A 13,720-nucleotide genomic window follows, 5' to 3' on the forward strand; every position below is an offset into this window, starting at 1 on the left:
AAAGAAAAGAAAGAAAAGAATAGGTCCCATAGGTGGCACTTGGCATAGTGGTTAATTAAGATGCTGCCTGGGATGCCCCCATCACGTATTGGAGAGCCTACATCCAAGTCCCTGCTCCACTTCTGATTCTAGCTTCCTGCTACTGCACAAGCTGAAAGGCAGGAGGCCATGGTTGAGTAGTTAGGCCACTACTTCTCACCGAAGAGGAGTCCACAATGGAGTTCAGGTTCCTGGTTTTGGCCTGGTCTAGCCCTGGCAGTTGAGAGCATTTGCACAGTGAACCAGTAGATGGACAATCTCTCTGTCTCTGTCTTAGCCTTTCATATAAATAAATTTTTAAAAAAAGCTTATTTATTTGAAAGGCAGAGTAACAGAGGCAGAGGCAGAGAGAGGGGTCTTCCATCCACTGGTTCACTCCCCAAATGGCTGCAATGGCCAGAGCTGTGCCAATCTGAAGCCAGGAGCCAGGAGCCTCCTCTGGTTCTCCCATGTGGGTGCAGGGGCCCAAGGACTTGGGCCATCTTCTACTGCTTTCCAAGGCCACAGCACCTATATGGGATGCCAGCACTGGAGGCGACGGCTTTACCCACAATGCCACAGTGTGGGTCCCTTTATATAGATAAAAATTTAAAGGAAATAGATCCTAAATCAAATATGTTCTATGTTTAAGAGGATGCTGCAGGACGGCACCGTGGCTCACTAGGCTAATCCTCTGCCTTGCGGCGCCAGCACACCGGGTTCTAGTCCCGGTCAGGGCGCCAGATTCTGTCCCGGTTGCCCCTCTTCCAGGCCAGCTCTCTGCTGTGGCCAGGGAGTGCAGTGGAGGATGGCCCAAGTCCTTGGGCCCTGCACCCGCATGGGAGACCAGGATAAGTACCTGGCTCCTGCCTTTGGATCAGCGCGGTGTGCTGGCTGCGGAGTGCTGACCGCGGCGGCCATTGGAGGATGAACCAACGGCAAAAGGAAGACCTTTCTCTCTGTCTCTCTCTCACTGTCCACTCTGCCTGTCACAAAAAAAAAAAAAAAAAAAAAAAAAAAAGATGCTGCAGACTTGCAGACTTGCCAGCCTTCACAAATGGCCACACCCGAACATCTGCCTGACTCAAGGGGAGTCACTGGAACTTTAAGCGCTGAGTAGTCCCAAAGTCTAGCAATAGTAGCAGTACTGAGTTCCTCCGACGTTCTCTTTGTCCCTTAGCATGAATAAACCAAGGGCATTAACAAAATACAATTAATGAAAGTATGTGTATATATATATATATATATATTTGACAGGCAGAGTGGACAGTGAGAGAGAGAGACAGAGAGAAAGGTCTTCCTTTTCCGTTGGTTCACCCCGCAATGGCCGCCGCGGCCGGCGCACTGCACTGATCCGATGGCAGGAGCCAGGTGCTTCTCCTGGTCTCCCATGGGGTGCAGGGCCCAAGCACCTGGGCCATCCTCCACTGCACTCCCTGGCCACAGCAGAGAGCTGGCCTGGAAGAGGGGCAACCGGGACAGAATCCGGTGCCCCGACCGGGACTAGAACCTGGTGTGCCAGCGCCGCAGGCAGAGGATTAGCCTAGTGAGCCGCGGCGCCGGCCGAAAGTTTATATCTTTTGACAACAAAATATCATAAAATGGCTACAAAGTGAAGAGGAAGAAAAAAATGAAGCAGAATACACATAACAAAGAGACTAAAATTCATTGTTTTGTAAACTTGAAGCAAAATCACAGATTATTCCGTGTTGGCTTAGATTATTTTGCAAATAAACATGAAACTAATTCTTGTTTAAAGCTCTTTCAGAACCATGTGAGCAAAATAACAAAACAATCAATTTTCACAGTATGTCCTTCTGTTGAAATTAAGTTGCTGAGGCTGGACTGATGGGGAAGATGCAGCCCAGGGCCCATGTCTTTACTTCAGTTAGATTAGTGCAGAAAATGCCTGTTCTGGCAAGTGTGTGCCAAAAACAATGCCAAACACTTCAAAGGTTTGTTACCTAAATTGGTTTTTTTTTATTTCCCTTTGATAGGCAGAAAGACAGACAAGAGAGTAAGCCCCTATCTACTGGTTCACGTCCCAAATGTCCACAACAGCTCCTAACTGGGGCTGAAGCTAGAAGCCAGAAGTTCAACCCAGGTCTCCCACATGGGTGGCAGGAACCCAACTACTTGAGTTATCACCTGCTGCCTTCCAGGGTGTGCCCTGGCAGGAAGCCGGCATCAGGAGCAGAGCAGGGTATCAAACCCATGTAATCCAACAAGGGATGCAGGCATCTTAGCCACCTGGGCTAGAAGGTCACTCCCACTAGTTCAGATTTCATCAGACTTCACACTTAACCAAACCTGTAACTGGGAATAGATTTCCACCTGATGGTGCTTAATACTGACATAAACTGTCTTGCTCCTCACAATAAAAGTTGGAAGGAGCATCATTGAAAACTACATCACGAGTGTCTATTCCAATTGCTAACAAGAAAATGTATTTGATGTTACTCTTCTAAAATGACTGCAGATGGAAAAGGTTCTATTTTCAGCACACTATCAAACCGTTGAAGAAAACCAATAATACTGCAAATGGCTCCATCACACCATTTCAAAGACTCTTGTCCTTAATGGCAGCTATTGCTGCCAGTTCTTCAAGTAAGGAAATGAAACTAGAGCAAAACCCTCACACCCACAATGCCCCGTGCAGCTCTGCCTTTTCCAGCCACAGAGCATCACTCGATGTGTCGGGCTCACCTCCACTTTTCTCACTCATCCAAGGTAGCATGCAACCCCACTGCACTGCATTGTTCATTCTAGGACAACCTTTCGGTTATGAATTACTACCATCTAAGGGCATTAACTTTGCAACTCACAACTCAATCCAAACCAGTGTCACAGGGCAAGTATCATGTTAACACTGGGACTTGGGTGCCTGTCAGGGGCACACATAGCCACCTGCTCCTGTTGCCAGGTCAGTGCTGGCCCCTCAGGGTAAATAGCCAGGTGCAGCCGAAATGACTTCAGGTTCAAGTGGCAACAATAGGTAATGTGGTAAATGAGATGATTTAGGAGAGGCCTATATTACATTTTTATATATTATTAAAGTAAAAAAAAAAGATTTATTGTCAAAATCACTGAGACACATAAAAGGAGTTTGTCTTTTTTCAGGACAATAGGATGAGCAATGATAATAAAACTAACTTTACATTTGATATTATTGTGTATACTCATTTGTCTTTAAGGACAATGGCATTTTTTAAGAAGATTTTTATTTATTTATTTGAAACACAGGGTTACAGAGAGAAAGAAATCTTCCAACTTCGGTTCACTCCCCAGAAGGCCACAACAGCCAGGGCTAGATCAGGTCCAACTCAGGAGCCAGGAGCTTCATCCAGGTCTCCCATGTGGATGGCAGGACCCAAACTCTTGGGCCATCTTCTGCTGCTTTTCTGTGCTAATTGCAGGGAGCTGGGTCAGAAGTGGAGCAGCCTGGTATGCAGCTGGTGCCCATATGGCATGCTGCCATGAAGGCAGTGGCTTAATCTGCTTCTGAGGACCCTTGACAATGATTTACATATGTTTACATAAAACATGGTTAAGCCACCATCTGCAGCGCCGGCATCCCATATGGGTGCCAGTTTTGAGTCCTGGCTACTCCACTTCTGATCCAGCTCCCTGCTAATGGCCTAGGAAGGCAGTAGAAGGTGACCCAAGTCCTTGGGCCCCTGCACCCATGTGTGAGACCCTGAAGAGACTCCTGGCTCTGGGCTTCAGATCGGTCCAGCTCCAGCCATTGTGGCCAACTTGGGAGTGAACCAGTGGATGGAAGGTCTCTCTTTTTTTCTCTCTCTCTGTAACTCTGCCTTTCAAATAAATAAAATAAATAATAATTTAAAAATAAAAGTTTCTCCTCTTCAAAGCAGCCAAGTGGAACTCTGGGCCCCCTTGAGCCCTGCAGCTTGCAGGACATTCCCATCCCACCCCTCCTGCAACACCGCTTCTCAGCCACTGAGAAATGAAAGAAAAGAAGAGCCAAGCAAGTACCTATTCCAACCAGCAAAACTGGCACAGACCCAGGCACCCTGACGCCTCAGAGAAACACCCAGCCTGACCTTGTGAAACTTGTGGATGAGCATCCATCCGCAAGTGATTTTATAAAACCACCATGCAACATCAAGGATTAACAAAAGTTTTAGCGGGGCCGGTGCTGTGGCGCAGCAGGTTAAGGCCCTGGCCTGAAGTTCTGGCATCCCATATGGGCGCCGGTTCGAGACCCGGCTGCTTCACTTCTGATCCTGCTCTCTGCTAAGACCTGGGAAAGCAGTGGAAGGTGGCCCAAGTCCTTGGGACCCTGCACCCACGTGGGAGACCTGGAGGAGGCTCCTGGCTTCAGATCGGCACAGCTCCAGCCATTGTGGCCAATTGGGGAGTGAACCAGTGGATGGAAGACCTCTCTCTCTCTCTCTGCCTCTGTGTAACTGACTTTCAAATAAATAAATAAATCTTTAAAAAAAGAGTTTTTGCAAAGTCAGAGAAAAATAAAGTATTAGCTATCTAGAAAACTCAAAGCATTCAAAGGCATGTACAAATGGACATGTGCTTTGGGCATTGGCAAATATGTGATTATTTGTCACAAGTTTGACCAAAATAGTAAAATATTAAAAGTAGTTTCAAATATAATCATGAAACAGAAAACTTATTTTTAAAGTATCTCACTGGGGATGGGTGGTGTGGCCTGGCAGGTTATGCCACCACTTGGAACACTGCATCCAACAGTGCATCCAACATCAGAGTGCTGGGTTTGGGTCCCAGCTGTTCCACTTCCAATCCAGCTTCCTGCTCATGCATCCTGCGATGGAAGTAACTGGGCCTCTGCCACCCATGTGGGAGACCAGGAAGGAGTTCCAGGCTCCTGGCATCAGCCTGGCCCAGCCCTGGCTGTTGCATGCATTTGGGGAGTTAACCAGTGGGTAGTGAGTAAAAGATACCTCCCTCTCTCCCTTCTTCTTCCTCTCTTTCTGTCTGACACTCTTTCAAAGGTAAAAGTAAATAAAAATAAACATTAAAAAAAAGTTATCTTACTAACCAAAAGCCCAAGCTCTATCTCCATTTATGGGCACACCATTTTAGAGAAAAACAAACCCAGCCAGAATTCCCACTGCACTGCAGGTTCTCGGAGGCCACACGCGCACACCATACCTGGTGTCTTTCCCTGATGCCCAAGTGCGCACTCCATATCCCGTGTTGTCTTCAGTTCTGACTGCTCTAGAGAGAGAGAATAAAGACGCCTTTCAGATGGAAGCTGCTCTCCAGCCAGTCTCCACATCAGCAAAGTCATCCCACAATGCTTCCCGTGGGAGCCTAGTTTCAGTTAATTACATCTCAGCACCTATCAGATGGGCACCACATATTACCAAAAATCAGTAAGTAAAAGAACAGAGAAACTTACATTTTATCATTCCCACCGTATCTTTCAAAATCTCGTTTTCCTCTCTGGTCAAAAGCATCAAAGGCTCTGTTTCCGGGAGCGCCCCTGCCTCTGCCTCGCATGCCTCCTCTCGGGCCTCCACGTCCACGAAGAGGCCTCTCACGATCAAATCTGTCCACTGGTCTAGGAAGACAGGGGTGTGACAAAAGGCAGTGAATTGAAGGCCTAGCGTCTTTCCAAGGGAACAATTCAGAACATCACGGCTATAACATACTGGAAAGAATGGTGGCTTAAATAATCCATGAACAGTCAGCTGCCACTGAGTTTGAATCCTGTACAGCTGTCATTTTTACCTTCTCACGGCAAATCTCTACTGCCCATGAGTGGGGAGACTGAGCACTGGATAGGTGGGTGCCAGGCAGGCCTCACACTGGTCCAAGCAGGGTGTTCCTTTCCTCTGGCTATGGTTCCTTCATTTACAAATGCCCACTTTAGATTAAGAAACTCTAAGGCTCCTTTCTGTCCTAACACTAAATCTTCAAGTTACATTTGACACCTTTTGATTATAAAAAAAAAAAAATGGTTACACTTCAAGTTATAGCCCTTCAGGCCAGCGCTGTGGCATAGCAGGTAAAGACACTGCCTGCAGTGCCGGCATCCCATATGGGCACCAGTTCGAGTCCTGGCTGCTCCACTTCTGATCCAGCTCCCTGCTGTGGCCCGGAAAAGCAGTAGAAGATGGCCCAAGTCCTTGGGTCCCTGCACCCGCGTGGGAGACCTGGAAGAAGCTCCTGGCTCCTGGCTTTGGATCAGTGCAGATCCAGCTGTTGCAGCAAAGACCTCTTTTCTTTCCCTGCCTCTCCTTCTCTCTGTGTAACTCTTTCAAATAAATAAATAAGTCTTAAAAAAAAAAAAAAAATGACAGCCCTTCCTAAATCTCTCTCCCACATAACCAACTGGTGATATTTGGGACTAAAAACTAACTTGCTATAACCTGACTTCCACCTCATCACCACACATAAACTTCCAATGACAGCTGGAAAGCTCTTAGTTAAATAGCCAACAGAGACTTCTGTCTTAAAAATGTCACTTCAGGGGCTGGATGTTGTAGTCTAGCGAGTTAAGCCACTGCCTGCAACACCAACATCCCCTGTGAGTGCCAGTTCGAGTCCCAGCTGCTCTGCTTTTGATCCAGCTCCCTGCCAATGTGTCTGGGAAAGCAGTGGAAGATGGCCCAAGTGCCTGGGCCCCTGCACCCATGTGGGAAACTCAGATGGAGGTCCAGGCTCCTGGGCTAGCCCAGCCCTTGCTGTTGTGGCCAAGTGGGCAGGAAACTAGAAGACGGAAGATCTGCCTCTCCCTCTCACTAACTCTGCCTTTCAAATAATTAATAAATCTTTAAAAAATAAAGAAAAATTTTAAATGTCAGTCGAAGGGCAGGCATTTTGATACTTGAGACACTCACATCCCATATCAAAGTGCCTGAGTTTTAGTTCCTGCTCCGCTTCTGATTCCAGCTTCCTGCTAGTATGACCCCGGGAAGCAGCAGGTGATGGCCCAAGTACTTAGGCCACCCATGTGGGAGGTCTGGATTGAAATCTAAGCTCCTGGCTTCCGCCTGGTCCAGTCCCAGTTGTTGTGTACATTTGGGGAGCAAACCAATGGATGGGAGATCTGTCTGTTTCTCTTTCACATAAATTAAAATAAATAAAATACAAATTTATAAAAAAAAAGTCACTTGACCCCTGAATATTATTTGCCAACCACTAATTTTCCTTTGCTCTTTCCAGCTTCTCTTTCCCTACCTAAGCATAAGAAGTCATTTTTGGAATAGACAAACCCAAACATGGTGCAAAATCTACACTGCTCCTCAGCTACCCAATTCCACCTCCGAGAGGCAGCCCCTTCGAGATTCACACACAGGGAGAAGGTCCACACCTTGCCCTTTGCACAGAACCATGTTTGGGTACACTGCCCAGAGCTGCTTCCCTCCTTCTTGGGGTACCTGTGGTGCTTAACTATGCCAGCACCCCATTTCTCTTTTCCCTGTGCAGATCCTCTGGACTTGAACCAGGCACTCTGAGAAGGGATACAAGTGTCGCATGCTTAACCACTGCACCAAATGTCCACTCCGAGTCCTCCCTGTTCTTTCCCCTGCCACTTCCAGGCTGCCCACCCACCTCCTGTCACGCCCACCTCCTGTCCTGGCTCTGGTTACCACGGCTGTTTCTGAGCCCCTGTCTCTCCTCTACCAGACTCGCCCCCTATAGGAAGGGACCACGTCTTTTCCACCATTATAATCCTAGTAAGATTAAAGTGACAATGTATTCTTTATTTAATAGAGGTTTGGGCATTAAGAAATCTAGTGGCATTAGTGGCACAAACATCAGCACTAAAGGTAAGCTGCAGGCTAGAAATGTTACATTAAAAAGCTGCTACACTGGGGCCAGCACTGTGGCATAGTGGGTTAAGCCACCACCTGCAGCACCAGCATCCCATGTGGGCGCTGGTTCATGTCCAAGCTGCTCCATTTCCAATCCAGCTCCCTGCCGTACCTGGGAAGGTAGCGGAGGAGGGTCCAAATGCTTGGGCTCCTGCACCCACACCGGAGACCCAGAGGAAGCTCTGCGGCCATTTGAGAAGTTAGCCAGTGATGAAGGACTTCTGTCTCTCCCTCCCTCCCTCCTTCTTTCTAACTGCCTTTCAAAAAAATAAAATAAATGTTACAAAAAAAAAAAAAAAAAAAAAAAAAAGCTGCTATGCCACAGTGAGTAAAAAGATACAAAATACAATTTTCCTTACTTGAAAACAAATACAGAGGAGTACAGATGATTAACTTTATGCCAGTCTCTTACAGGAAACATCATTCTAAATAAATTCTACAGTTGGCTTTTCTGTCTCCCATCTCCCCTCAAACAAAACCAGATTTTCAAACAGAAATCTTTGTAAAACCTGATTGTAAAATATAGTAAATGTCCAAGCAAAGTTCTAAAACAGTAACAAATGAAAAGTAACAGTGAACTTTTAACTAGGAAGTCGAACAGAGTAATAAAGGATAAGAAGTCCATTTGAAAATGGAGAGCAAAACATACACGGAATAAAACATCACCATCGGACCACATCTGTGTCTGTGGACACCGAGCTCACACACAAAGGAAACACCAAGTTTCTAAAAAATAAGGAAGGAATCCAACTCTAAAAATTGCTTTGTGTGTGTTCTGGGTCATTTTAATCCCTTAAACCCTCTTTTCTTTCCTCTGCAAGTGTATACCCACCTCCAATTAAACACATCCTCAATTACTTTCTTATAATCTGCTTACTTAAAACATGTACCTCTGGGGCTGGCATTGTGACATAGTGGGTAAAGCCACTGCCTGCAGTGCCAGCACGCCATATGGGCGCAGGTTCTAGACTGGGCAGCTCCCTGTCAGTGCACCTGGGAAATCAGCAGAAGATGGCCCAAGTGCTTAGGCCCCTGCACCCACATGGGAGAGTCAGAGGAAGCTCTGGGCTCCTGGCTATTGTATGCATTGGGGGAGTGAACCAGTGGATGAAAGCTGTCTCTGTCCCTCTCTGTGACTATCTTTCAAATAAACCTTTTCTATACGTATAACAACCTTTATAAAAGGCTTGGAGAGGATTGAGGATGCGCTCTACTCGAAGTTTTATTTGTGATAAGCTCACAAGCAGGAGGAAGGGAAGTGAATCAGAGCCAAGCACCTCGCTTTACGTACTTCTAACTCTCACTCTGAGAACAGCTCTAGGGGACAGGAGTGCCTGTTTTACAGGAGAGGGTGCTCACTGCGGCGTGAACGGGGGAGTTCCTGTGTAGTGGGTTCCCAGTTTCAGTCTGGGAGCAGATGTGCAGCTGGGTGGCGGTGAGGCTACACAAAAACAGCAGTGCGCCTCACGCCCATCAGCAGAGCACGTGAAGTGAGTGAGACAGTGAATGCTACCACGAACCTTTGGAAAACTTCCTCCGGGAAAAGGCGCTGGAAAGAGCCCAGTGACTCTCTCAAAACTGGAATTGACTCTAAGTGACCAGCAGTAAACTACAGACATGTTCTCAGACAGGCAGACTCCTGTCCTAACACTCTATGTCCTAAGGGCTCAATTAGGTTCCTCTGCAGCCAAAGGAAAAATTCCTACTGCCTTAAGAGTAGCTGCACTCGCAGAATAAGGACTCCCAGAGATGGAGCTGCTCTGGGGGGCAGACGGGCAGACAGTCAATCTCAGCACATTGCGTTGCATCTACGGGAAAACATGCTGTCTGAGCAGAGTGAAAATCCATGTCAGCCAGCCATGAGCAGGGATTCATACAGAGATTCCATGAGGTTGCTTCAAACAAATCCATGGAAAATGGGATTAAAAGATAAACTTATTTTGGTACCAAATAAACTTTGAAATCCATGCATGAGTATAATCCTGTCAAAAAACATGTATATGAATCAAAAAATTCAAGATGATACCATTTTTAAAATGTATTTATTTTATTTATTTGAGACACAGAGACAGAGACAGATGGAGAAAGAGCTTCCAGGGGCCAGCATTGTGGTACAGGAGGTTAAGCTGCTGCCTGCAATGCTAGCATTCCCACACGGGTACTGATTTAAGTCCTGGCTGCTCTACTTCCAATCCAGCTCCCTGCTAATGTGCCTGGGAAAGTAGCAGAAGATGGCCCAAGTGCTTGAGCCCCTGCACTCACATGGGAGTCCGAGAAGAAGCTCTTGGTTTTGGATTGGCCCAGCTCCAGAAGTTGCTACCATCTGGGGAATGAACCAGCAGATGGAAGATCTCTCTGTCTTTCCCTAATTCTATCTTTCAAATAAATAAATAAATCTTTAAAAAACAACTTCCCTCTGCAGGTTTACTCCACAAATGCCTGCAACATCCAGATCTAGGCCAGGCTGAAGACAAGACACTGGAATTCTGGGATTCTACCAGGGTCTCCCACATGGGAAGCAAAGACCCATGTACCTGAGTCATCACCTACTGCCTCCAAGGGTATGCACGAGCAGGAAGCTAGCATGCAGAGTGGATCTGGGACTTGAACCTGGCACTCCAATATGGGATGTGGTTGTCTGAAATGGCAGCTTAACCACCAAGTCAAATGCCTGGCCCAAGAAGATACCATTTTTTTCTATCAGATAAGCAAAGCAAAGTTCATTATATTCAAGCTTGGAGACGGTACTAAGGAAAAAGCTCCCACAGATTGTTAGCACTAAAACCAACTGACATGTTACTAGGATAAGTGAGTTGTCACCATGTATCAACTGCTCTGGTCCCCACAGTGCGATCATCCAACCTTGCTGTGAATCACGAGATGGATCCCCATCTGGATACCCAACACACAACCAAGAATAGCTACCTGGGACTCCACTGCTGGGACTCCACCTAGGAAATCACCTACACACAAAGACATTAAAAATGTGGGGGCCAGGAGGTGGGGAACAGTGTTGTGGTGTAGTGGGTAAAGATGCTGCCTGAGATGCCAGCATCCCACGTGGGAGATGGCTTGTGTCCCAGCTGCTCCATGTCTGATCCAGCTTCCTGTTAATGGTTTGGGAAGGCTACAGAGGATGCCTCCTTGTGCTCAGGCCCCTGCAACCCATGTGGGAGACCCAGAAACAGCTCCTGGTTCCTGGCCCAGTCCCAGATATTGTGATTGTCTGGGGAGCAAACTAGTAGATGGAAGATATCTCTTTATCTCTCCCTTTCTTGTTCTTTTTCAAATAAGTAAATCTTAAAAAAAAAAAAATCTGGGGGCCGGCGCCGCGGCTCACTAGGCTAATCCTCCGCCTAGCGGCGCCGGCACACCGGGTTCTAGTCCCGACGGGGCGCCGGATTCTGTCCCGGTTGCCCCTCTTCCAGGCCAGCTTTCTGCTGTGGCCCGGGAGTGCAGTGGAGGATGGCCCAAGTGCTTGGGCCCTGCACCCCATGGGAGACCAGGAAAAGCACCTGGCTCCTGGCTCCTGCCATCGGATCAGCGCGGTGCGCCGGCCGCAGCGCGCCGGCCGCGGCGGCTATTGGAGGGTGAACCAACGGCAAAGGAAGACCTTTCTCTCTGTCTCTCTCTCTCACTGTTCACTCTGCCTGTAAAAAAAAAAAAAAAAAAAATCTGGAAGAGCAAAGGTTAAATACAAAAGCAATGAATATATTATGATACATGCAAAAAATCCTAATAGAGCTATTAAGAATGCTTACCAAACATTGTCACTGGGGCCAGAGTTGTGGCACAGTGGGTTAAGCTGCTGCCAGCAGCGCCAGCAACCCATATGGGCACCAGTTCAAGTGCCAACTATTCCATTTCTGATCCAGCTCCCTACTGATGTGCCTGGGAAAGCAGTTAAAGATGGCCCAAGTGCTTGGGCCCCTGCACTCGCAGAGGAGACCCAGAAGAAGCCTCTGCCTCTTGGCTTTGACCTGGCCCAGCCCAACCACTGTGGCCATTTGGGGAGTGAACCCGCAGATGGAAGATGTCTCTCTCTCCTTCTCTAACTTTTTCAACTAAGTAAATCTTTAAAAACAACAATAAACAAAAAAAAATCGTTATTGACATGGAAAAAAGGCTTATCCTATGTCAAGCAGAAAACAGAATACAAAGTACAGAGGATTGGCTTTGGGGGCAGTTGTTAAGATGCTGCTTGGGATGCCCATGTGCCTTACCACAGTGCCTGGGTTTGAGTCCTGGCTCTGCTTTCAATTCCAGCTTCCTGCTAATGTGCACCCTGGAAGGCCACAGGTGGTGATCCAAGTATTCAGGTCCCTGCTGCTATCCAGGTAGGAGATCTGGACTAAGTTCGTGGCTCCTGGATTCAGTCACTTAGCCCAGCCCTGCTACAGTTATCTATGAAAGTGAACTAGTGATGGGAGCTCTATCTGGCTCTCAAAAGAATAAATTAAAATTAAAAAACAAAAAAAGAAGAAAAGGGCAGACATTTGGTGCAGAGGTTAAGATGTCACTTGGGATACCTTACCCTATACTGGAGCCCCAGCTCTGCTCCCAATTCCAGTTTCCTGTTAACATGCACCCTGGGAGGTAGCAGCTGATGGTTCAATGAGTCCTAACCTAGTTGAATTCCTCACTCCTGGCTTCAGCCTAGCTCAGCTCAGGCTACTGCGAGCATTTTGGATAATGAACTAGCATATGGAAGGTCTCTCTTTTTCTCTCTCTCTGGCTTTCAAATAAAAATATACCAATTTTAAAAAATAGAAAATCTTAGACAAATCCAAGAAAATTCACAGTGAGAGGTTTAGCAAAGTAAATGCTCAGTTGTGGATGCATTATCATCTTTTTTTACTTTTTTTTTTTTTTTTTTTTTTTACAGGCAGAGTGGACAGTGAGAGAGAGACAGAGAAAGGTCTTCCTTTTACCGCTGGTTCACCCACCAATGGCCGCCGCGGCCGGTGTGCTGCGGCCGGCGTACTGCGTTGATCCGAAGCCAGGAGCCAGGTACTTCTCCTGGTCTCCCATGCGGGTGCAGAGGGCCATCCTCCACTGCCTTCCTGGGCCACAGCAGAGAGCCGGACTGGAAGAGGAGCAACCAGGACAGAACCAGCGCCCCGACCGGGACTAGAACCCGGTGTGCCAGCACCATAGGCGGAGAATTAGCTTAGTAAGCCACAGCGCCGGCTGCATTATTATCTTATAATCTAAATTCAGGAGCCAGTGCTGTGGTGTAGTGGGTAAAGCTGCCACCTGCAGTGCCAGCATCCCATATGGCGCCAGTTTGACTCCAGGCTGCTCCACTTCCGATCCAGCTCTCAGCTATGGCCTGGGAAAGCAGAAGAAGATGGCCCAAGCCCTTGGGCCCCTGCACCTGCTGGGAAACCAGGAAGAAGCTCCTGGCTCCTGGCTTCAGATCGGTGCAGCTCTGGCCATTGTGGCCAACTGGGGAGTGAACCAGCGGATGGACGATTTTTCTCTCTCTGCCTCTCCTTCTCTGTGTAACTCTCTCAGATAAATAAATAAATCTTTAAAAAAATCCAAGTTTATTAATACATAAAGAGGTCACTGTTGCCACACAGTGGATTAAATCACTACTTGCAACACTGGCATCCCATAGGGGAGTGCTGGTTGGAGACTCTGCTACTGTTTCCAATTCTACTCCCTGCTAATGTATCTGGGAAGGTAGCAGAAGGTGGCCCAAGGATTTGGGCCCCTGTCACTCACATGGTAGTCCCAGATGGAGTTCCAGGCTCTTAACTTCAGCCTGGACCAGCACAGGCTGTTGTGGTTATTTGCAGAGTGAGCCAGCAGATTAAAGATCTCTTCTCTCTGTCAGCCTGCCTTTCAAATAAATAATCATTTTTTTAAAAGAG

The 13,720-nt window shown here is 47.3% G+C and overlaps 1 protein-coding gene across 1 annotated transcript in view; it reads right to left on the minus strand.

Annotated features, from left to right (window-relative positions):
- HABP4 (hyaluronan binding protein 4) overlaps positions 1-13,720 on the minus strand; it is a 43,383-nt gene that overhangs the window by 22,320 nt on the left and 7,343 nt on the right. The window contains exons 3-4 of the mRNA XM_051818565.2: positions 5,420-5,581; positions 5,170-5,235 (exon numbers count right to left, since the gene is read on the minus strand). Coding sequence (XP_051674525.1) covers positions 5,170-5,235; positions 5,420-5,581 — 228 coding nt within the window. The remainder of the gene's footprint in view (positions 1-5,169; positions 5,236-5,419; positions 5,582-13,720) is intronic.

Source organism: Oryctolagus cuniculus, chromosome 1 (genome assembly GCF_964237555.1).
Source record: "Oryctolagus cuniculus chromosome 1, mOryCun1.1, whole genome shotgun sequence".
Taxonomy (NCBI): Eukaryota; Metazoa; Chordata; class Mammalia; order Lagomorpha; family Leporidae; genus Oryctolagus; species Oryctolagus cuniculus.